The 24515-nt window shown below is 55.5% G+C and overlaps 1 protein-coding gene across 1 annotated transcript in view; it reads left to right on the top strand.

Moving 5' to 3' along the window:
* LOC140391488 (uncharacterized) overlaps positions 1-24515 on the top strand; it is a 333618-nt gene that overhangs the window by 30259 nt on the left and 278844 nt on the right. Inside the window, exon 2 of the mRNA XM_072476010.1 lies at positions 20089-20219. Coding sequence (XP_072332111.1) covers positions 20191-20219 — 29 coding nt within the window. The 5' untranslated portion in view covers positions 20089-20190. The remainder of the gene's footprint in view (positions 1-20088; positions 20220-24515) is intronic.

Genomic DNA, 24515 nt, shown 5'->3' with positions numbered 1-24515 from the left:
TCTGAGTGAGAGTCTGTGCTGTCTGAGTGAGAGTCTGTGCTGTCTGAGTGAGAGTCTGTGCTGTCTGAGTGAGAGTCTGTGCTGTCTGAGTGAGAGTCTGTGCTGTCTGAGTGAGAGTCTGTGCTGTCTGAGTGAGAGTCTGTGCTGTCTGAGTGAGAGTCTGTGCTGTCTGAGTGAGAGTCTGTGCTGTCTGAGTGAGAGTCTGTGCTGTCTGAGTGAGAGTCTGTGCTGTCTGAGTGAGAGTCTGTGCTGTCTGAGTGAGAGTCTGTGCTGTCTGAGTGAGAGTCTGTGCTGTCTGAGTGAGAGTCTGTGCTGTCTGAGTGAGTGTCTGTGCTGTCTGAGTGAGAGTCTGTGCTGTCTGAGTGAGAGTCTGTGCTGTCTGAGTGAGAGTCTGTGCTGTCTGAGTGAGAGTCTGTGCTGTCTGAGTGAGAGTCTGTGCTGTCTGAGAGTCTGTGCTGTCTGAGTGAGTGTCTGTGCTGTCTGAGTGAGAGTCTGTGCTGTCTGAGTGAGAGTCTGTGCTGTCTGAGTGAGAGTCTGTGCTGTCTGAGTGAGTCTGTGCTGTCTGAGTGTCTGTGCTGTCTGAGTGAGAGTCTGTGCTGTCTGAGTGAGAGTCTGTGCTGTCTGAGTGAGAGTCTGTGCTGTCTGAGTGAGAGTCTGTGCTGTCTGAGTGAGAGTCTGTGCTGTCTGAGTGAGTGTCTGTGCTGTCTGAGTGAGAGTCTGTGCTGTCTGAGTGAGGTCTGTGCTGTCTGAGTGAGTGTCTGTGCTGTCTGAGTGAGAGTCTGTGCTGTCTGAGTGAGAGTCTGTGCTGTCTGAGAGTCTGTGCTGTCTGAGTGAGAGTCTGTGCTGTCTGAGTGAGTGTCTGTGCTGTCTGAGTGAGAGTCTGTGCTGTCTGAGTGGAGTCTGTGCTGTCTGAGTGAGTGTCTGTGCTGTCTGAGTGAGAGTCTGTGCTGTCTGAGTGAGAGTCTGTGCTGTCTGAGTGTCTGTGCTGTCTGAGTGAGAGTCTGTGCTGTCTGAGTGAGAGTCTGTGCTGTCTGAGTGAGTGTCTGTGCTGTCTGAGTGAGAGTCTGTGCTGTCTGAGTGAGAGTCTGTGCTGTCTGAGTGAGAGTTCTGTGCTGTCTGAGTGAGTGTCTGTGCTGTCTGAGTGAGTGTCTGTGCTGTCTGAGTGAGAGTCTGTTGCTGTCTGAGTGAGTGTCTGTGCTGTCTGAGTGAGAGTCTGTGCTGTCTGAGTGAGAGTCTGTGCTGTCTGAGTGAGAGTCTGTGCTGTCTGAGTGAGAGTCTGTGCTGTCTGAGTGTCTGTGCTGTCTGAGTGAGAGTCTGTGCTGTCTGAGTGAGTGTCTGTGCTGTCTGAGTGAGTGTCTGTGCTGTCTGAGTGAGTGTCTGTGCTGTCTGAGTGAGAGTCTGTGCTGTCTGAGTGAGTGTCTGTGCTGTCTGAGTGAGAGTCTGTGCTGTCTGAGTGAGTGTCTGTGCTGTCTGAGTGAGAGTCTGTGCTGTCTGAGTGAGTGTCTGTGCTGTCTGAGTGAGTGTCTGTGCTGTCTGAGTGAGAGTCTGTGCTGTCTGAGTGAGAGTCTGTGCTGTCTGAGTGAGAGTCTGTGCTGTCCTGAGTGAGAGTCTGTGCTGTCTGAGTGAGAGTCTGTGCTGTCTGAGTGAGAGTCTGTGCTGTCTGAGTGAGAGTCTGTGCTGTCTGAGTGAGAGTCTGTGCTGTCTGAGTGAGTGTCTGTGCTGTCTGAGTGAGAGTCTGTGCTGTCTGAGTGAGAGTCTGTGCTGTCTGAGTGAGTGTCTGTGCTGTCTGAGTGAGAGTCTGTGCTGTCTGAGTGAGTTCTGTGCTGTCTGAGTGAGAGTCTGTGCTGTCTGAGTGAGAGTCTGTGCTGTCTGAGTGAGAGTCTTGTGCTGTCTGAGTGAGGTCTGTGCTGTCTGAGTGAGTGTCTGTGCTGTCTGAGTGAGAGTCTGTGCTGTCTGAGTGAGAGTCTGTGCTGTCTGAGTGAGAGTCTGTGCTGTCTGAGTGAGAGTCTGTGCTGTCTGAGGAGTCTGTGCTGTCTGAGTGAGAGTCTGTGCTGTCTGAGTGGAGTCTGTGCTGTCTGAGTGAGTCTGTGCTGTCTGAGTGAGAGTCTGTGCTGTCTGAGTGAGTGTCTGTGCTGTCTGAGTGAGAGTCTGTGCTGTCTGAGTGAGTGTCTGTGCTGTCTGAGTGAGAGTCTGTGCTGTCTGAGTGGTCTGTGCTGTCTGAGTGAGAGTCTGTGCTGTCTGAGTGAGAGTCTGTGCTGTCTGAGTGTCTGTGCTGTCTGAGTGAGAGTCTGTGCTGTCTGAGTGAGTGTCTGTGCTGTCTGAGTGAGAGTCTGTGCTGTCTGAGTGAGTGTCTGTGCTGTCTGAGTTGAGAGTCTGTGCTGTCTGAGTGAGAGTCTGTGCTGTCTGAGTGAGAGTCTGTGCTGTCTGAGTGAGAGTCTGTGCTGTCTGAGTGAGTGTCTGTGCTGTCTGAGTGAGAGTCTGTGCTGTCTGAGTGAGAGTCTGTGCTGTCTGAGTGAGAGTCTGTGCTGTCTGAGTGAGAGTCTGTGCTGTCTGAGTGAGAGTCTGTGCTGTCTGAGTGAGAGTCTGTGCTGTCTGAGTGAGAGTCTGTGCTGTCTGAGTGTCTGTGCTGTCTGAGTGAGAGTCTGTGCTGTCTGAGTGAGAGTCTGTGCTGTCTGAGTGAGAGTCTGTGCTGTCTGAGTGAGTGTCTGTGCTGTCTGAGTGAGAGTCTGTGCTGTCTGAGTGAGAGTCTGTGCTGTCTGAGTGGTCTGTGCTGTCTGAGTGAGTGTCTGTGCTGTCTGAGTGAGTGTCTGTGCTGTCTGAGTGAGAGTCTGTGCTGTCTGAGTGAGAGTCTGTGCTGTCTGAGTGAGAGTCTGTGCTGTCTGAGTGAGTGTCTGTGCTGTCTGAGTGAGAGTCTGTGCTGTCTGGTGAGTGTCTGTGCTGTCTGAGTGAGAGTCTGTGCTGTCTGAGTGAGAGTCTGTGCTGTCTGAGTGAGGTGTCTGTGCTGTCCTGAGTGAGTGTCTGTGCTGTCTGAGTGAGAGTCTGTGCTGTCTGAGTGAGTGTCTGTGCTGTCTGAGTGAGAGTCTGTGCTGTCTGAGTGAGTGTCTGTGCTGTCTGAGTGAGAGTCTGTGCTGTCTGAGTGAGTGTCTGTGCTGTCTGAGTGAGTGTCTGTGCTGTCTGAGTGAGTGTCTGTGCTGTCTGAGTGAGAGTCTGTGCTGTCTGAGTGAGTGTCTGTGCTGTCTGAGTGAGTGTCTGTGCTGTCTGAGTGAGTGTCTGTGCTGTCTGAGTGAGAGTCTGTGCTGTCTGAGTGAGAGTCTGTGCTGTCTGAGTGAGTGTCTGTGCTGTCTGAGTGAGAGTCTGTGCTGTCTGAGTGAGAGTCTGTGCTGTCTGAGTGTCTGTGCTGTCTGAGTGAGAGTCTGTGCTGTCTGAGTGAGTGTCTGTGCTGTCTGAGTGAGTGTCTGTGCTGTCTGAGTGAGTGTCTGTGCTGTCTGAGTGAGTGTCTGTGCTGTCTGAGTGAGTGTCTGTGCTGTCTGAGTGAGAGTCTGTGCTGTCTGAGTGAGTGTCTGTGCTGTCTGAGTGAGTGTCTGTGCTGTCTGAGTGAGTGTCTGTGCTGTCTGAGTGAGTGTCTGTGCTGTCTGAGTGAGTGTCTGTGCTGTCTGAGTGTCTGTGCTGTCTGAGTGAGTGTCTGTGCTGTCTGAGTGAGTGTCTGTGCTGTCTGAGTGAGTGTCTGTGCTGTCTGAGTGTCTGTGCTGTCTGAGTGAGAGTCTGTGCTGTCTGAGTGAGTGTCTGTGCTGTCTGAGTGAGTGTCTGTGCTGTCTGAGTGAGTGTCTGTGCTGTCTGAGTGAGTGTCTGTGCTGTCTGAGTGAGTGTCTGTGCTGTCTGAGTGAGAGTCTGTGCTGTCTGAGTGAGTGTCTGTGCTGTCTGAGTGAGAGTCTGTGCTGTCTGAGTGAGTGTCTGTGCTGTCTGAGTGTCTGTGCTGTCTGAGTGTCTGTGCTGTCTGAGTGAGAGTCTGTGCTGTCTGAGTGAGAGTCTGTGCTGTCTGAGTGAGTGTCTGTGCTGTCTGAGTGAGAGTCTGTGCTGTCTGAGTGAGAGTCTGTGCTGTCTGAGTGAGAGTCTGTGCTGTCTGAGTGAGAGTCTGTGCTGTCTGAGCGAGAGTCTGTGCTGTCTGAGTGTCTGTGCTGTCTGAGTGAGTGTCTGTGCTGTCTGAGTGAGTGTCTGTGCTGTCTGAGTGAGTGTCTGTGCTGTCTGAGTGAGAGTCTGTGCTGTCTGAGTGAGAGTCTGTGCTGTCTGAGTGAGTGTCTGTGCTGTCTGAGTGAGTGTCTGTGCTGTCTGAGTGTCTGTGCTGTCTGAGTGAGTGTCTGTGCTGTCTGAGTGAGTGTCTGTGCTGTCTGAGTGAGAGTCTGTGCTGTCTGAGTGAGTGTCTGTGCTGTCTGAGTGAGTGTCTGTGCTGTCTGAGTGAGTGTCTGTGCTGTCTGAGTGAGAGTCTGTGCTGTCTGAGTGAGTGTCTGTGCTGTCTGAGTGAGTGTCTGTGCTGTCTGAGTGAGAGTCTGTGCTGTCTGAGTGAGTGTCTGTGCTGTCTGAGTGTCTGTGCTGTCTGAGTGAGTGTCTGTGCTGTCTGAGTGAGTGTCTGTGCTGTCTGAGTGTCTGTGCTGTCTGAGTGAGAGTCTGTGCTGTCTGAGTGAGAGTCTGTGCTGTCTGAGTGAGAGTCTGTGCTGTCTGAGTGAGTGTCTGTGCTGTCTGAGTGTCTGTGCTGTCTGAGTGAGAGTCTGTGCTGTCTGAGTGTCTGTGCTGTCTGAGTGAGTGTCTGTGCTGTCTGAGTGAGTGTCTGTGCTGTCTGAGTGTCTGTGCTGTCTGAGTGTCTGTGCTGTCTGAGTGTCTGTGCTGTCTGAGTGTCTGTGCTGTCTGAGTGAGTGTCTGTGCTGTCTGAGTGAGAGTCTGTGCTGTCTGAGTGAGAGTCTGTGCTGTCTGAGTGAGAGTCTGTGCTGTCTGAGTGAGTGTCTGTGCTGTCTGAGTGAGAGTCTGTGCTGTCTGAGTGAGTGTCTGTGCTGTCTGAGTGAGAGTCTGTGCTGTCTGAGTGAGAGTCTGTGCTGTCTGAGTGAGTGTCTGTGCTGTCTGAGTGTCTGTGCTGTCTGAGTGTCTGTGCTGTCTGAGTGAGAGTCTGTGCTGTCTGAGTGAGAGTCTGTGCTGTCTGAGTGAGTGTCTGTGCTGTCTGAGTGAGAGTCTGTGCTGTCTGAGTGAGAGTCTGTGCTGTCTGAGTGTCTGTGCTGTCTGAGTGAGAGTCTGTGCTGTCTGAGTGTCTGTGCTGTCTGAGTGTCTGTGCTGTCTGAGTGAGAGTCTGTGCTGTCTGAGTGAGAGTCTGTGCTGTCTGAGTGAGAGTCTGTGCTGTCTGAGTGAGAGTCTGTGCTGTCTGAGTGTCTGTGCTGTCTGAGTGAGAGTCTGTGCTGTCTGAGTGTCTGTGCTGTCTGAGTGTCTGTGCTGTCTGAGTGAGAGTCTGTGCTGTCTGAGTGAGAGTCTGTGCTGTCTGAGTGAGTGTCTGTGCTGTCTGAGTGAGAGTCTGTGCTGTCTGAGTGAGAGTCTGTGCTGTCTGAGTGAGAGTCTGTGCTGTCTGAGTGTCTGTGCTGTCTGAGTGAGAGTCTGTGCTGTCTGAGTGAGTGTCTGTGCTGTCTGAGTGAGTGTCTGTGCTGTCTGAGTGAGAGTCTGTGCTGTCTGAGTGAGAGTCTGTGCTGTCTGAGTGAGTGTCTGTGCTGTCTGAGTGAGAGTCTGTGCTGTCTGAGTGAGTGTCTGTGCTGTCTGAGTGAGAGTCTGTGCTGTCTGAGTGAGAGTCTGTGCTGTCTGAGTGAGAGTCTGTGCTGTCTGAGTGAGAGTCTGTGCTGTCTGAGTGAGAGTCTGTGCTGTCTGAGTGAGAGTCTGTGCTGTCTGAGTGAGTGTCTGTGCTGTCTGAGTGAGTGTCTGTGCTGTCTGAGTGTCTGTGCTGTCTGAGTGAGAGTCTGTGCTGTCTGAGTGAGTGTCTGTGCTGTCTGAGTGAGAGTCTGTGCTGTCTGAGTGAGAGTCTGTGCTGTCTGAGTGAGAGTCTGTGCTGTCTGAGTGAGTGTCTGTGCTGTCTGAGTGAGTGTCTGTGCTGTCTGAGTGAGAGTCTGTGCTGTCTGAGTGAGAGTCTGTGCTGTCTGAGTGTCTGTGCTGTCTGAGTGAGTGTCTGTGCTGTCTGAGTGAGAGTCTGTGCTGTCTGAGTGAGAGTCTGTGCTGTCTGAGTGAGTGTCTGTGCTGTCTGAGTGAGTGTCTGTGCTGTCTGAGTGAGAGTCTGTGCTGTCTGAGTGAGTGTCTGTGCTGTCTGAGTGAGTGTCTGTGCTGTCTGAGTGAGTGTCTGTGCTGTCTGAGTGAGAGTCTGTGCTGTCTGAGTGAGTGTCTGTGCTGTCTGAGTGAGTGTCTGTGCTGTCTGAGTGAGTGTCTGTGCTGTCTGAGTGAGTGTCTGTGCTGTCTGAGTGAGAGTCTGTGCTGTCTGAGTGAGAGTCTGTGCTGTCTGAGTGTCTGTGCTGTCTGAGTGAGTGTCTGTGCTGTCTGAGTGTCTGTGCTGTCTGAGTGAGAGTCTGTGCTGTCTGAGTGAGAGTCTGTGCTGTCTGAGTGAGAGTCTGTGCTGTCTGAGTGAGTGTCTGTGCTGTCTGAGTGAGTGTCTGTGCTGTCTGAGTGAGTGTCTGTGCTGTCTGAGTGAGAGTCTGTGCTGTCTGAGTGTCTGTGCTGTCTGAGTGAGAGTCTGTGCTGTCTGAGTGAGAGTCTGTGCTGTCTGAGTGAGAGTCTGTGCTGTCTGAGTGTCTGTGCTGTCTGAGTGAGAGTCTGTGCTGTCTGAGTGAGAGTCTGTGCTGTCTGAGTGAGAGTCTGTGCTGTCTGAGTGAGAGTCTGTGCTGTCTGAGTGAGAGTCTGTGCTGTCTGAGTGAGAGTCTGTGCTGTCTGAGTGAGAGTCTGTGCTGTCTGAGTGAGTGTCTGTGCTGTCTGAGTGAGTGTCTGTGCTGTCTGAGTGAGAGTCTGTGCTGTCTGAGTGAGAGTCTGTGCTGTCTGAGTGAGAGTCTGTGCTGTCTGAGTGAGAGTCTGTGCTGTCTGAGTGAGAGTCTGTGCTGTCTGAGTGTCTGTGCTGTCTGAGTGAGTGTCTGTGCTGTCTGAGTGTCTGTGCTGTCTGAGTGAGAGTCTGTGCTGTCTGAGTGAGAGTCTGTGCTGTCTGAGTGAGTGTCTGTGCTGTCTGAGTGAGAGTCTGTGCTGTCTGAGTGTCTGTGCTGTCTGAGTGAGAGTCTGTGCTGTCTGAGTGAGAGTCTGTGCTGTCTGAGTGTCTGTGCTGTCTGAGTGAGTGTCTGTGCTGTCTGAGTGTCTGTGCTGTCTGAGTGAGAGTCTGTGCTGTCTGAGTGAGAGTCTGTGCTGTCTGAGTGAGTGTCTGTGCTGTCTGAGTGAGAGTCTGTGCTGTCTGAGTGTCTGTGCTGTCTGAGTGAGTGTCTGTGCTGTCTGAGTGAGAGTCTGTGCTGTCTGAGTGTCTGTGCTGTCTGAGTGAGAGTCTGTGCTGTCTGAGTGAGTGTCTGTGCTGTCTGAGTGAGAGTCTGTGCTGTCTGAGTGAGAGTCTGTGCTGTCTGAGTGAGTGTCTGTGCTGTCTGAGTGAGAGTCTGTGCTGTCTGAGTGAGAGTCTGTGCTGTCTGAGTGAGTGTCTGTGCTGTCTGAGTGAGAGTCTGTGCTGTCTGAGTGAGAGTCTGTGCTGTCTGAGTGAGAGTCTGTGCTGTCTGAGTGAGAGTCTGTGCTGTCTGAGTGAGTGTCTGTGCTGTCTGAGTGAGAGTCTGTGCTGTCTGAGTGCGTGTCTGTGCTGTCTGAGTGAGAGTCTGTGCTGTCTGAGTGAGAGTCTGTGCTGTCTGAGTGAGAGTCTGTGCTGTCTGAGTGAGAGTCTGTGCTGTCTGAGTGAGTGTCTGTGCTGTCTGAGTGAGAGTCTGTGCTGTCTGAGTGAGTGTCTGTGCTGTCTGAGTGAGAGTCTGTGCTGTCTGAGTGAGAGTCTGTGCTGTCTGAGTGAGAGTCTGTGCTGTCTGAGCGAGAGTCTGTGCTGTCTGAGTGAGTGTCTGTGCTGTCTGAGTGAGAGTCTGTGCTGTCTGAGTGAGTGTCTGTGCTGTCTGAGTGAGAGACTGTGCTGTCTGAGTGAGAGTCTGTGCTGTCTGAGTGAGAGTCTGTGCTGTCTGAGTGAGTGTCTGTGCTGTCTGAGCGAGTGTCTGTGCTGTCTGAGCGAGTGTCTGTGCTGTCTGAGTGAGTGTCTGTGCTGTCTGAGTGAGAGTCTGTGCTGTCTGAGTGAGAGTCTGTGCTGTCTGAGTGAGAGTCTGTGCTGTCTGAGCGAGAGTCTGTGCTGTCTGAGCGAGAGCCTGTGCTGAGTGTCTGGCAGTGGGTTTGAGAGAGGGCAGTATTGCAGTTATTCGGGTGTAAAACAGTCATCAGGAAGCTGGGCCTGTTTTCGGAATCTGGGTGCCAGTCAACTGTAGAATTATTGTACCTTTGTTGTTTATTGCCCTAAAAACGTGGCAGCTGCTGTATTGCCTCTGAGACGTGATCATCTCACTCGATTCCAGGAGAGAGTTTCAATTTTTTAGATTGGTCTAATGACACCAGACCCAGACAATGACATCAGACCCAGAGAATGACCCCAGAACCAGACAGTGACCCCAGACTCAGACAATGATCGCCAGTTGAGACGATTTAGGGTAACATTTTGTGAATGAGAAACAAACTGGCAGAGGTTTACAAGGTTTGATCTGGGGATTGTATTGAGGGACAAGGCTGTGGGGAGGCGCCAGGAGTAAATGTTGGAGCCACTTCAAAGATCTCAGACCTGAAACTCGATGCACCTGACACCAGCTGGAACGAGAGCAAACAGGGAGCGAATGTGTGAAATCTGAGTGGGCAGACCCGGGGGCACAGAATGAGTTGGATAAAATATCAAAATGGGCAGAGAAATGACAGAGAAGTTTTATGTGAGCACGTTAAAAATTTAAAAAATACAACTTCACAATGGGATAAAACATCAAAGGCTGAAGATGACAAGATAATTTGAAGAGGGAAATGTCACATTGGACCCTTGTTAAATCAGGAATAAACCATCAAAACAGAGAAATCATTGGATTATTTTAGGAAAAATGGGACACTACACTTGGGAGATATCAGGTTGTTTGGTGGATGAATAATGATGGGCTGAATGGCCCACCTCCTCTGTAATTATCTTGTGATCAATTATGTGGCCGGGATTCCCGCCCCAAGTCAATGGCCCTGTAACCCGTTGTCAAGCTTTCCGGCCTGCCCATGGGCATTCCCACGAGATTGGGAAAACACTGTTTTATTCCCAAAGATGACTAAACCGGAAAAACTCCGCCGGGTCCATGAATAGGGAGGAAATAGAGGGATACGGACCGAGTAAGGGCAGATGGCTTTTTTTAAAAAGTTAGGGCATCATGACCGGCACAGGTTTGGACGGCCGAAGGGCCCGTTCCTGTGCTATACTTTTCTTTGTTCTTCAAATTCACACAGCGGCGAGACTGGAAAATCCCTGCCAAATTCACACAGCGGCGAGACGGAAAAATCCCCGTCAATTTCACACAGCGGAGAGACTGGAAAATCCCCGTCAAATTCACACAGCGGCGAGACAGGAAAAATCCTCGTCAAATTCACACAGCGGTGAGACCGGAAAATCCCCGTCACATTCACACAGCGGCGAGACCGGAAAATCCCCGTCAAATTCACACAGCGGCGAGACTGGAAAATCCCTGCCAAATTCACACAGCGGCGAGACCGGAAAATCCCTGCCAAATTCACACAGCGGCGAGACCGGAAAATCCCTGCCAAATTCACACAGCGGCGAGACTGGAAAATCCTCGTCAAATTCACACAGCAGCGAGACTGGAAAATCCCCGTCAAATTCACACAGCGGCGAGACCAGAAAATCCCCGTCAAATTCACACAGCGGCGAGACTGGAAAATCCCTGCCAAATTCACACAGCAGCGAGACCGGAAAATCCCTGCCAAATTCACACAGCGGCGAGACCGGAAAGTTCCTGTCAAATTCACACAGTGGCGAGACTGGAAAATTCCCGTCAAATTCACTCAGCGGCGAGACTAGAAAATCCCCGTCAAATTCACACAGCGGCGAGACCGGAAAATTCCCATCAAATTCACACAGCGGCGAGACTGAAAAATCCCCGCCAAATTCACACAGCGGCAAGACCGGAAAATCCCCGTCAAATTCACACAGCGGCGAGACCGGAAAATCCCCGTCACATTCACACAGCGGCGAGACTGGAATATCCCCGTCAAATTCACACAGCAGCGAGACTGGAAAATCTCCGTCAAATTCACACAGCGGAGAGATTGGAAAATTCCCGTCAAATTCACACAGCGGCGAGACTGGAAAATCCCCGTCAAATTCTCACAGCGGCGAGACCGGAAAATCCTTGTCAAATTCACACAGCAGCGAGACTTGAAAATCCCCGTCAAATTCACTCAGCGGAGAGACTGGAAAATCCTCGTCAAATTCACACAGCGGCGAGACCGGAAAATCCCCGTCAAATTCACACAGCGGCGAGACTGGAAAATCCTCGTCAAATTCACACAGCGGTGAGACCGGAAAATCCTCGTCAAATTCACACAGCAGCGAGACTTGAAAATCCCCGTCAAATTCACTCAGCGGAGAGACTGGAAAATCCTCGTCAAATTCACACAGCGGCGAGACCGGAAAATCCCCGTCAAATTCACACAGCGGCGAGACTGGAAAATCCTCGTCAAATTCACACAGCGGCGAGACTGGATATTCCCCGTCAAATTCACACAGCGGCAAGACCGGAAAATTCCCGTCAAATTCACACAGCGGCGAGACTGGAAAATCCCCGTCAAATTCACACAACGGCGAGACTGGAAAATTCCCATCAAATTCACACAGCGGCGATACTGGAAAATCCCCGTCAAATTCACACAACGGCGAGACTGGAAAATTCCCATCAAATTCACACAGCGGCGAGACTGGATAATCCCCGTCAAATTCACACAGCGGCAAGAACGGAAAACCCCCGCCAAATTCACACAGCGGCGAGACTGAAAAATCCCCGTCAAATTCACACAGCGGCAAGAACGGAAAACCCCCGCCAAATTCACACAGCGGCGAGACCGGAAAATCCCGACCGAGGTCTTTTAAAAAATATTTACTGAGCATTCATTTGTTGACGGAAAGTTCATTCCATTTTGCAGAACATCGGTTTGTTGTTTTGGGGGTTCTAATTGCAGACACATTTTGGGCTCTAGTTGCCGGAGGCGACAGGCTCCCAATCCTCACCGTTAAATTCAGCTGGAATTACCAGAATGTAATGTCCCACACACCTTCCCTCCCTCCAGTCTGGAAGGTACCGGCCTCTTCTGGAATTCCAGTTCTGCTGGGAATTCTCCCGAATGGTGAACCATGGGAGTGATCAGAGCCTGGCCCCAACTGGTGTCAACACATCGACAGCCACTGACTGGACAGTAACACGTCTGCTTCCATTCCCCAATCCCACTGCCGTTGAACTTTGAACTACCCAGACTGAGATCAGCGAACTACACATGAGGACGGGGGCCTGGTTAATGGCGGGGGGGTGGGGTGGGGTGGGGGGGTGAAGGTCAGAACTGCGATCTGTGTGACCTCGAGCTCATTTTCCCGAGCGACTGGTTTGATGTTCCTGTGGCCTGAGCAGAGGTTTGGAATTAATGGGGTGAGAAATCAGCCCCTGAACGATCAGAGGAGAAAAACGGGCCTTTGAAGTTGATGGATGTTTGTTGGGAGTTTTGGATCAAACTATAAAACTCGGTCTAGGTCACCAGGGAATGATATCACAGGAAGAACATGTTTGCCTGTAAAAGTATCCAGTCGTCTAGTTTCCTGTGGACCACTGTACCAATGCACAGTAAATGCTCATTTCCACAACATTTTGTTCTGGTCAACTTCAACCTAGGCCCATGTTGATTTGGGGAAATAGGTGTTTGTGTGGAATGGTTTTGTGAAGTGTTGTGGGTGCACTTTACCAAGAACAGGGACAACGAGAAAGCTGGGGACAGATCACCAAGATAGAATTACAGATTCCACAGCACACGCCATTCAGCCCATCTGCTCCGTGCTGGTGGGTGTTCCTCCTTCCACCCCCCTCATGACCTCACCCGATCAGATTTCCTTCTATTCCTCTCGTCCTCATGTCTTTACCCAACTTTCTCTTAAATGTATCCAAACTGCTCACCCCGTCCACTCTCTGTGGGAGTGAGTTCCACATTCCCGCCTGGGCATTGTGGGCAGTGTCTAACGGAGCAGATAGGATTTGACCCGCAGGCTGGCGAGGGGGTGGGATCTCAGCATGCCCTCTTTTTAATGTGGACCCAGCCTGCGAGAGGCTGCGAAATGGGCCACCGGCTGTCAGCCCCGGGGTCGAGGGCCCTGTGGGCTGTAGATTCAATCGGGTTGGAGGTGGAAAGGCAGTGGGGACCCCTCCCATCTGATTAAAGGCCCCCCTCCCCCACCACTGTTTCTTCCAAGGTTTCTGAGTGTGCGAAGGGCAGGATTGGCTAGTGTGCAAGGGACAGGAATGGTGAGTGTGCAAGGTGCAGGAGCACCAAGTGTGCACGGGGCACGGGCACTGAGTGTATACGGGCAGGAATGCGAGTGTGTGGGAGTCAGGGATGTGAGAGTGCGAGGGGCAGAGATGTGAGTATGCGAGGGGGAGAGATGTGAGTGTGCGAGGGGCAGAGATGTGAGTGTGCAAGGGGCAGAGATGTGAGTGTGAGGGGGCAGAGACGTGAGTGTGTGAGGGGCAGAGATGTGAGTGTGAGGGACAGAGATGTGAGTGTGCGAGGGGCAGCTATGTGAGTGTGCAAGGGGCAGAGATGTGAGTGTGCAAGGGGCAGAGATGTGAGTGTGCGAGGGGCAGAGATGTGAGTGTGCGGGGGTCAGCGATGTGAGTGTGCGAGGGGCAGAGATGCAAGAGTGCGAGGGGCAGAGATGTGAGTGTGCGGGTGTCAGGGATGTGAGTGTGCGAGGGGCAGAGATGTGAGTGTTCGAGGGGCAGAGATGTGAGTGTGCGGGGGTCAGCGATGTGAGTGTGCGAGGGGCAGAGATGCAAGAGTGCGAGGGGCAGAGATGTGAGTGTGCGGGTGTCAGGGATGTGAGTGTGCGAGGGGCAGAGATGTGAGTTTTCGAGGGCAGAGATGCCAGTGTGCGAAGGACAGAGATGTGAGTGTGCGAGGGGCAGAGATGCGAGTGTGCAAGGGGCAGAGATGTGAGTGTGTGGGGGGAAGAGATGCGAGTGTGTGAGGGGCAGAGATGCGAGTGTGCGAGGGGCAGAGATGTTAGTGTGTGAGGGCCCTGTGGGCTGTAGATTCAATCGGGTTGGAGGTGGAAAGGCAGTGGGGACCCCTCCCATCTGATTAAAGGCCCCCCCTCCCCACCACTGTTTCTTCCAAGGTTTCTGAGTGTGTGAAGGGCAGGATTGGCTAGTGTGCGAAGGGCAGGATTGGCTAGTGTGCAAGGGACAGGAATGGTGAGTGTGCAAGGTGCAGGAGCACCAAGTGTGCACGGGGCACGGGCACTGAGTGTACACGGGCAGGAATGCGAGTGTATGGGGGGTCAGGGATGTGAGTGTGCAAGGGGCAGATATGTGAGTGTGCAAGGGGCAGAGATGTGAGTATGCGAGGGGGAAAGATGTGAGTGTGCGAGGGGCAGAGATGTGAGTGTGCAAGGGGCAGAGATGTGAGTGTGAGAGGGGCAGAGATGTGAGTGTGCGAGGGGCAGAGATGTGAGTGTGCGGGGGTCAGCGATGTGAGTGTGCGAGGGGCAGAGATGCAAGAGTGCGAGGGGCAGAGATGTGAGTGTGCGGGTGTCAGGGATGTGAGTGTGCGAGGGGCAGAGATGTGAGTGTGCGAGGGGCAGAGATGTGAGTGTGCGGGGGTCAGGGATGTGAGTGTGCGAGGGGCAGAGATGTGAGTGTTCGAGGGGCAGAGATGTGAGTGTGCGGGGGTCAGCGATGTGAGTGTGCGAGGGGCAGAGATGCAAGAGTGCGAGGGGCAGAGATGTGAGTGTGCGGGTGTCAGGGATGTGAGTGTGCGAGGGGCAGAGATGTGAGTTTTCGAGGGCAGAGATGCCAGTGTGCGAAGGACAGAGATGTGAGTGTGCGAGGGGCAGAGATGCGAGTGTGCAAGGGGCAGAGATGTGAGTGTGTGGGGGGAAGAGATGCGAGTGTGTGAGGGGCAGAGATGCGAGTGTGCGAGGGGCAGAGATGTGAGTGTGCGAGGGGCAGAGATGTGAGTGTGCGAGGGGCAGAGATGTGAGTGTGCGAGGGGCAGAGATGTGAGTGTGCGGGGGGCAGAGATGTGAGTGTGCGGGGATCAGCGATGCGAGTGTGCGAGGGGCAGAGATGCGAGAGTGCGAGGGGCATAGATGTGAGTGTGCGAGGGGCAGAGATGTGAGTGTGCGAGGGCAGAGATGCGAGTGTGCGAAGGACAGAGATGTGAGTGTGCGAGGGGCAGAGATGTGAGTGTGCGAGGGACAGAGATGTGAGTGTGTGAGGGTCAGGGATGTGAGTGGGCGAGGGGCAGAGATGTGAGTGTGCGAGGGGCAGAGATGTGAGTGTGTGAGGGGCAGAGATGTGAGAGTGTGCGGGTCAGGGATGTGAGTGTGCGAGGGGCAGAGATGTGAGTGTGCAAGGGGTAGAGATGTGAGTGTACGAGGGGCAGAGATGTGAGTGTGCGAGGGGCAGAGATGTGAGTGTGCAAGGGGTAGAGATGTGAGTGTGCGAGGGGCAGAGATGCGAGAGTGTGAGGGGCAGAGATGTGAGTGTGCGAGGGGCAGAGATGCGTGTGCGAGGGCAGAGATGCGAGTGTGCGAAGGACAGAGATGTGAGTGTGCGAGGAGCAGAGTTGTGAGTGTGCGAGCGGCAGAGATGTGAGTGTGTGAGGGTCAGGGATGTGAGTGGGCGAGGGGCAGAAATGTGAGTGTGTGATGGGCAGAGATGTGAGTGTGCGAGGGGCAGAGGTGTGAGAGTGCGGCGGGCAGAGATGTGAGTGTGTGAGGGGCAGAGATGCGAGTGTGCGAGGGGCAGAGGTGTGAGAGTGCGAGGGGCAGAGATGTGAGTGTGCGAGGGGCAGAGATGTGAGTGCGTGAGGGGCGGAGGTGTGAGAGTGTGAGGGTCATGGATGTGAGTGTGCGAGGGACAGAGATGTGAGTGTGCAAGGGGCAGAGATGCGAGTGTGCGAGGTGCAGAGATGCGAGTCTGTGAGGGGCAGAGATGCGAGTGTGTGAGGGGCAGAGATGTGAGTGTGCGAGGGCAGAGATGTGAGTGTGTGTGGGTCAGAGATGCGTGTGTGCGAGGGGAAGGGATATGAGTGTGTGAGGGGCAGTGATGCGAATGTGCGAGGGGCAGAGATGTGAGTGCGTGGGGAAGAGATGTGAGTGTGCAAGGGGCAGAGATGTGAGTGTGCGAGGTGCAGAGATGCGAGTGTGCGAGGGGCAGAGATATGAGTGTGCGAGGGGCAGAGATGCGAGTGGGTGTGAGTGTGCGAGGGACAGAGATGTGAGTGTGCGAGGGGCAGAGACGCGTGTGTGCGAGGGGCAGAGATGCGAGTGTGTGGGGGCAGAGATGCGAGTGGATGTGAGTGTGCGAGGGGCAGAGATGTGAGTGTGTGAGGGGCAGAGATGTGAGTGTGCGAGGGGCAGAGATGTGAGTGTGTGAGGGGCAGTGATGTGAGTGTGCGAGGGGCAGAGATGCCAGTGTGTGAGGGGCATAGAGGTGAGTGTGTCATGGGCAGAGATGTGAGTGTGTGAGGGGCAGAGATATGAGTGTGTGAGGGGCAGAGATGCGAGTGTGCAAGGGGCGGGGATGTGAGTGTGTGAGGGGCAGTGATGTGAGTGTGCGAGTGGCAGAGATGCGAGTGTGTGAGGGGCATAGATGTGACTGTGTGATGGGCAGAGATGTGAGTGTGCGAGGGGCAGAGATGAGAGTGTGCGAGCGGCAGAGATGTGAGTGTGCGAAGGGCAGAGATGCGAGTGTGCGGGGGGCAGAGATGCGAGTGTGCTAGGGGCAGAGATATGAGCGTGTGAGGGGCAGAGATGCGAGTGTGCGAGGGGCAGAGATGTGAGTGTGCGAGGGGAAGAGATGTGAGTGTGCGAGGGGCAGAGTTGTGAGGGTGTGGGGGTCAGAGATGCGAGTGTGCAAGGGGCAGAGAAGTGAGTGTGTGAGGGGCAGAAATGCGAGTGTGCGAGCGGCAGAGATGTGAGTGTGCGAGGGGAAGAGATGTGAGTGGGCGAGGGGCAGAGGTGTGAGTGTGCGAGGGGCAGAGATGCGAGTGTGTGGGGGCAGAGGTGCGAGTGTGCGGGGGGCAGAGATGCGAGTGTGCGAGTGGCAGAGATATGAGTGTGCGAGGGGCAGAGATATGAGTGTGTGAGGGGCAGAGATGAGAGTGTGCGAGGGGCAGAGATGCGAGTGTGTCAGGGGCAGAGATGCAAGTGTGTGAGGGGCAGAGATGCGAGTGTGCGAGTGGCAGAGATTGGAGTGTGCGAGGGGCAGAGATATGAGTGTGCGAGGGGCAGAGATGCGAGTGTGCGAGTGGCAGAGATTGGAGTGCGAGGGGCAGAGATATGAGTGTGTGAGGGGCAGAGATGAGAGTGTGCGAGGGGCAGAGATGCGAGTGTGCGAGGGGCAGAGATATGAGTGTGTGAGCGGCAGAGATGTGAGTGTGTGAGGGGCAGAAATGCGAGTGTGCGAGGGGCAGAGATGTGAGTGTGCGAGGGTCAGAGATGCGAGTGTGCGAGGGGAAGAGATGTGAGTGGCGAGGGGCAGAGATGTGAGTGTGTGGGGGTCAGAGATGCGAGTGTGCGAGGGGCAGAGATATGAGTGTGTGAGGGGCAGAGATGCGAGTGTGCGAGGGGCAGTGATGTGAGTGTGCGAGCGGAAGAGATGTGAGTGTGCGAGTGGCAGAGATGTGAGTGTGCGAGGGGCAGAGATGTGAGTTTGTGAGGGGCAGAGATGCGAGTGTGCGAGAGGCAGGGATGTGAGTGTGTGAGGGGCAGAGATGCGACTGTGTGAGGGGCAGAGGTGTGTGTGTGCGAGGGGCAGAGATGTGAGTGTGTGGGTGTCAGAGATGCGAGTGTGCGAGGGGCAGAGATATGAGTGTGTGAGGGGCAGAGATGCGAGTGTGCGAGGGGCAGTGATGTGAGTGTGCGAGGGGAAGAGATGTGAGTGTGTGAGGGGCAGAGATATGAGTGTGCGAGGGGCAGAGATGTGGGTGTGCAAGGCGCAGAGATGTGAGTGTGTGAGGGGCAGAGATGTGAGTGTGTGAGGGGCAGAGGTGAGTGTGTGCGAGGGGCAGAGATGCGAGTGTGCAAGGGGTGGAGATGCGAGTGTGAGAGGGGCAGGGATATGAGTGTGTGAGGGGCAGAGATGTGAGTGTGCGAGGGGCAGGGATAGGAGTGTGTGAGGGGCAGAGATGCAAGTGTACGAGGGGCAGAGATATGAGTGTGCGAGGGGCAGAGATGTGAGTGTGAGGGGCAGAGATGCAAGTGTGCGAGGGGCAGAGATGTGAGTGTGTGAGGGGCAGAGATGTGAGTGTGCGAGGGGCAGATATGTGAGTGTGTGAGGGGCAGAGATGCGAGTGTGTGAGGGGCAAAGATGCGAGGGGCAGAGATGCAAGTGTGCGAGGGGCAGAGATGTGAGTGTGCGAGGGGCAGAGATGTGAGTGTGAGGGGCAGAGATGCAAGTGTGCGAGGGGCAGAGATGCGAGTGTGCGAGGGGCAGAGATGTGAGTGTGAGGGGCGGAGATGCAAGTGTGCGAGGGGCAGAGATGTGAGTGTGCGAGGGGCAGAGATGTGAGTGTGCGAGGGGCAGAGATGCGAGTTTGTGAGGGGCAGCGATGCGAGTGTGCGAGGGGCAGGGATGTCAGTGTGCGAGGGGCAGAGATGTGAGTGTGTGGGGGGCAGAGATGTGAGTGTGCGAGTGGCAGAGATGTGAGTGTGTGAGGGGCAGAGGTGTGAGTGTGCGAGGGGCAGAGATGTGAGTGTGCGAGGGGCAGAGATGCGAGTGTGTGAGGGACAGAGATGTGAGTGTGCGAGGGGCAGAGATGCGAGTGTGCGAGGGGCAGAGGTGGAGTGTGCGAGGGGCAGTGATGCGAGTGTGCGAGGGGCAGAGATGTGAGTGTGTGGGGCAGAGATGCGAGTGTGTGAGGGGCAGAGATGTGATTGTGTGAGGGGCAGAGATGTGAGTGTGTGAGGGGCAGAGATGCGAGTGTGCGAGGGGCAGAGATGCGAGTGTCAGAGGGGCAGAGATATGAGTGTGTGAGGGGCAGAGATGCAAGTGTGCAAGGGGCAGAGATGCGAGTGTGCGAGGGGCAGAGATGGGAGTGTGTGAGGGGCAGAGATATGAGTGTGTGAGGGGCGGAGATGTGAGTGTGTGAGGGGCAGAGATGTGAGTGTGCGGGGGCAGAGATGTGAGTGTGTGAGGGGCAGAGATGCGAGTGTGTGAGGGGCAGAGGTGCGAGGGGCAGAGATATGAGTGTGCGAGGGGCAGAGATGTGAGTGTGCGAGGGACAGAGATGTGAGTGTCCGAGGGGCAGAGATGCGAGTGTGCGAGGGCAGAGATGCGAGTGTGCGAGGGGCGGAGATGTGAGTGTGCGAGGGGCAGAGATGCGAGTGTGCGAGGGGCAGAGATGCGAGTGTGCGAGGGGCGGAGATGTGAGTGTGCGAGGGGCAGAGATGTGAGTGTGCGAGGGGCAGGGGTGTGAGTGTGCGAGGGGCTGGGGTGTGAGTGTGCGAGGGTCAGAGATGTGAGTGTGCGAGGGGCTGAGGTGTGAGTGTGTGAGGTGCAGAGATGTGAGTGTGCGAGGGGCAGAGATGTGAGTGTGCGAGGGGCGGAGGTGTGAGTGTGCGAGGGGCAGAGATGTGAGTGTGCGAGGGGCGGAGATGTGAGTGTGCGCGGGGCAGAGATGTGAGTGTGTGAGGGGCGGAGATGTGAGTGTGCGAGGGGCAGTGGTGTGAGTGTGCGAGGGGCTGGGGTGTGAGTGTGCGAGGGGCAGAGATGTGAGTGTGCGAGGGGCTGAGGTGTGAGTGTGTGAGGGGCAGAGATGTGAGTGTGCGAGGGGCAGAGATGTGAGTGTGCGAGGGGCGGAGATGTGAGTGTGCGAGGGGCAGAGATGTGAGTGTGCGAGGGGCGGAGATGTGAGTGTGCGCGGGGCAGAGATGTGAGTGTGTGAGGGGCGGACATGTGAGTGTGCGAGGGGCGGAGATTGGAGTGTATGAGGGGCAGCGATGCGAGTGTGCGAGGGGCAGAGATGTGCGTGTGCAAGGGTCAGGGATGGGCGTGTGCGAGGGGCAGAGATGTGAGTGTGCGAGGGGCAGAGATGCGAGTGTGCGAGGGGTGGAGATGCGAGTGTGCGAGGGGCAGAGATGCGAGTGTGCGAGGGGCAGAGATGTGAGTGTGCGAGGGGCAGAGATGTGCGTGTGCGAGGGGCAGAAATGTGCGTGTGCGAGGGGCAGGGATGTGAGTGTGCGAGGGGCAGAGATGCGAGTGTGCGGGGGGCAGAGATGTGAGTGTGCGAGGGGCAGAGATGTGCGTGTGCGAGGGGCAGAGATGTGAGTGTGCGAGGGGCAGAGATGTGCGTGTGCGAGCGGCAGAGATGTGCGTGTGCGAGGGGCAGAGATGTGAGTGTGCGAGGGGCAGAGATGTGAGTGTGCGAGGGGCAGAGATGTGCGTGTGCGAGGGGCAGAGATGTGCGTGTGCGAGGGGCAGAGATGTGCGTGTGCGAGGGGCAGAGATGTGAGTGCGAGGGGCAGAGATGTGAGTGTGCGAGGGGCAGAGATGTGCGTGTGCGAGGGGCAGAGATGTGAGTGTGCGAGGGGCAGAGATGTGAGTGTGCGAGGGGCTGCAGTATTGAGGTACCGAGTATGTCTCTGACTATTTCCTTGTTGACTGAAGCTTCATGAGATTCACTGATAGGTGAGTGAGGTGCGAGTGTGCGAGGGTTTTCCAGATGACTTTGAACTTTTTGGTCATGGTCACAACTTGTTCAGCTGATTGGCTGTTTTATTTTGGGCAGGTTTAATGAAGCTGTTCATTCAGGAATAAGCTGCAATTGAAGTTTCGGCACATTGGACATCCTGCTTGGGAGCAGAGGGAATATCGAGAGGATGGTTAATGAATGAACATTTCCCAGAGTATAAACATGTGGTAAGCTTTTCCAATTTTCCCTATTGTGATTCCGGATAAATAAAAAACAAGAGAAGTAACAGGAAAACTGTCCAAGAATCCACAAGTATTCCCAACAGGGAAGTTGCATTTCCAGCACGTAGCGTTCCCTGAACCAAGGCAGCTGGGGAGTGGACAGTGATGTGAACTCGGATAAAATAGACAACATTTAAAACTGCTCGGGGAAGAAAATTGATTTTGCTGCAGATATTTCCAAATTCTATCACTTGGAAACCAATGAACCAGTTAAATATCTTCAAAAATAAAACACATCAGCAGCCAAAACTCCAGAAACAAACACTCATTATAAAGATGTGACAACGATATCGATTCTCACCAATACCACGTCAAACAAAGCAGCTGGACTCAATATTCATCCACACACTGTACCCCATCCCGCTCCGCACCCTCACACTGTACCCCATCCCACTCCCCACCCTCACACTGTACCCCATCCCACTCCGCACCCCCACACTGTACCCCATCCCACTCCCCACCCTCACACTGTACCCCATCCCACTCCACACCCCCACACTGTACCCCATCCCACTCCCCACCCTCACACTGTACCCCATCCCACTCCGCACCCCCACACTGTACCCCATCCCACTCCCCACCCTCACACTGTACCCCATCCCACTCCCCACCCTCACACTGCACCCCATCCCACTCCCCACCCTCACACTGCACCCCATCCCACTCCCCACCCTCACGCAAACACTGCACCCCATCCCACTGCCCACCCTCACACACACTGTACCCCATCCCACTCCCCACCCTCACACTGCACCCCATCCCACTCCCCACACTCACACTGTACCCCATCCCACTGCCCACCCTCACACTGTACCCCATCCCACTGCCCACCCTCACACTGTACCCCATCCCACTCCCCACCCTCACACTGCACCCCATCCCACTCCCCACCCTCACACTGCACCCCATCCCACTCCCCACCCTCACACTGTACCCCATCCCACTGCCCACCCTCACACACTGTACCCCATCCCACTGCCCACCCTCACACACACACTGTACCCCATCCCACTGCCCACCCTCACACTGCACCCCATCCCACTCCCCACCCTCACACTGTACCCCATCCCACTCCCCACCCTCACACTGCACCCCATTCCACTGCCCACCCTCACACACACTGTACCCCATCCCACTCCCCACCCTCACACACACACTGTACCCCATCCCACTCCCCACCCTCACACACACACTGTACCCCATCCCACTCCCCACCCTCACACACACACTGTACCCCATCCCACTCCCCACCCTCACACACACACTGTACCCCATCCCACTCCCCACACTCACACTGTACCCCATCCCACTGCCCACCCTCACACTGTACCCCATCCCACTCCCCACCCTCACACTGTACCCCATCCCACTGCCCACCCTCACACACTGTACCCCATCCCACTGCCCACCCTCACACACACACTGCACCCCATCCCACTGCCCACCCTCACACTGCACCCCATCCCACTCCCCACCCTCACACACACTGTACCCCATCCCACTCCCCACCCTCACACACACTGTACCCCATCCCACTCCCCACCCTCACACTGCACCCCATTCCACTGCCCACCCTCACACACACTGTACCCCATCCCACTCCCCACCCTCACACACACACTGTACCCCATCCCACTCCCCACCCTCACACACACACTGTACCCCATCCCACTCCCCACACACACACACACACTGTACCCCATCCCACTCCCCACCCTCACACACACACTGTACCTCATCCCACTCCCCACCCTCACACACACTGTACCCCATCCCACTCCCCACCCCCACACAAACTGTACCCCATCCCACTCCCCACCCTCACACACACTGTACCCCATCCCACTCCCCACCCTCACACACACTGTACCCCATCCCACTCCCCACCCTCACATACACTGTACCCCATTCCACTCCCCACCCTCACACACACACTGTACCCCATCCCACTACCCACCCTCACACACACTGTACCCCATCCCACTCCCCACCCCCACACACACTGTACCCCATCCCACTCCCCACCCTCACTCACACACTGTACCCCATCCAGCTATCACTCCCCACCCTCACACACACTGTACCCCATCCCACTCCCCACCCTCACACACACTGTACCCCATCCAGCTATCACTCCCCACCCTCACACACACTGTACCCCATCCCACTCCACACCCTCACACACACTGTACCCAATCCAACTCCCCACCCTCACATACACACTGTACCCCATCCAGCTATCACTCCCCACCCTCACACACACACTGTACCCCATCCCACTCCCCACCCTCACACACACTGAACCCCATCCCACTCCCCACCCTCACACCCACAATGTACCCCATCCCACTCCCCACCCTCACACACTCACTGTACCCCATCCCACTCCCCACCCTCACACACACTGTACCCCATCCCACTCCCCACCCTCACACACACTGTACCCCATCCCACTCCCCACCCTCACACACACTGTACCCCATCCCACTCCCCACCCTCACACACACACTGCACCCCATCCAGCTATCACTCCCCACCCTCACACACACACTGTACCCCATCCCACTCCCCACCCTCACACACACTGAACCCCATCCCACTCCCCACCCTCACACCCACACTGTACCCCATCCCACTCCCCACCCTCACACACTCACTGTACCCCATCCCTCTCCCCACCCTCACACACACACTGTACCCCAACCCACTCCCCACCCTCACTCACACTGTACCCCATCCCACTCCCCACCCTCACACACACTGTACCCAATCCCACTCCCCACCCTCACACACACACTGTACCCCATCCCACTCCCCACCCTCACACACACTGTACCCCATCCCACTCCCCACCCTCACACACACTGTACCCCATCCCACTCCCCACCCTCACACGCACTGTACCCCATCCCACTCCCCACCCTCACACACTCACTGTTCCCCATCCCACTCCCCACCCTCACACACACACTGTACCCCATCCCACTCCCCACCCTCACACACACTGTACCCCATCCCACTCCCCACCCTCACACACACTGTACCCCATCCAACTCCCCACCCTCACACACACACTGTACCCCATCCAGCTATCGCTCCCCACCCTCACACACACACTGTACCCCATCCCACTCCCCACCCTCACACACACTGAACCCCATCCCACTCCCCACCCTCACACCCACAATGTACCCCATCCCACTCCCCACCCTCACACACTCACTGTACCCCATCCAACTCCCCACCCTCACACACACTGTACCCCATCCCACTCCCCACCCTCACACACACACTGTACCCCATCCAGCTATCACTCCCCACCCTCACACACACACTGTACCCCATCCCACTCCCCACCCTCACACACACTGAACCCCATCCCACTCCCCACCCTCACACCCACACTGTACCCCATCCCACTCCCCACGCTCACACACTCACTGTACCCCATCCCACTCCCCACCCTCACACACACACTGTACCCCAACCCACTCCCCACCCTCACTCACACTGTACCCCATCCCACTCCCCACCCTCACTCACACTGTACCCCATCCCACTCCCCACCCTCACACACACACTGTACCCCATCCCACTCCCCACCCTCACACACACTGTACCCCATCCCACTCGCCACCCTCACACACACTGTTCCCCATCCCACTCCCCACCCTCACTCACACTGTACCCCATCCCACTCCCCACCCTCACACACACTGTACCCCATTCCACTCCCCACCCTCACACACACACTGTACCCCATCCCACTCCCCACCCTCACACACACTGTTCCCCATCCCACTCCCCACCCTCACTCACACTGTACCCCATCCCACTCCCCACCCTCACTCACACTGTACCCCATCCCACTCCCCACCCTCACACACACACTGTACCCCATCCCACTCCCCACCCTCACACACACTGTACCCCATCCCACTCCCCACCCTCACACACACTGTACCCCATCCCACTCCCCACCCTCACACACACTGTACCCCATCCCACTCCCCACCCTCACACACACTGTACCCCATTCCACTCCCCACCCTCACACACACACTGTACCCCATCCCACTACCCACCCTCACACACACTGTACCCCATCCCACTCCCCACCCTCACACACACTGTACCCCATCCCACTCGCCACCCTCACACACACTGTTCCCCATCCCACTCCCCACCCTCACTCACACTGTACCCCATCCCACTCCCCACCCTCACAAACACACTGTACCC

The sequence above is a fragment of the Scyliorhinus torazame genome, chromosome 15 (genome assembly GCF_047496885.1).
Source record: "Scyliorhinus torazame isolate Kashiwa2021f chromosome 15, sScyTor2.1, whole genome shotgun sequence".
NCBI lineage: Eukaryota > Metazoa > Chordata > Chondrichthyes > Carcharhiniformes > Scyliorhinidae > Scyliorhinus > Scyliorhinus torazame.
The sequence above is the reverse complement of the archived record's forward strand: the minus strand, read 5'-3'. Positions and strand labels throughout refer to the sequence as shown.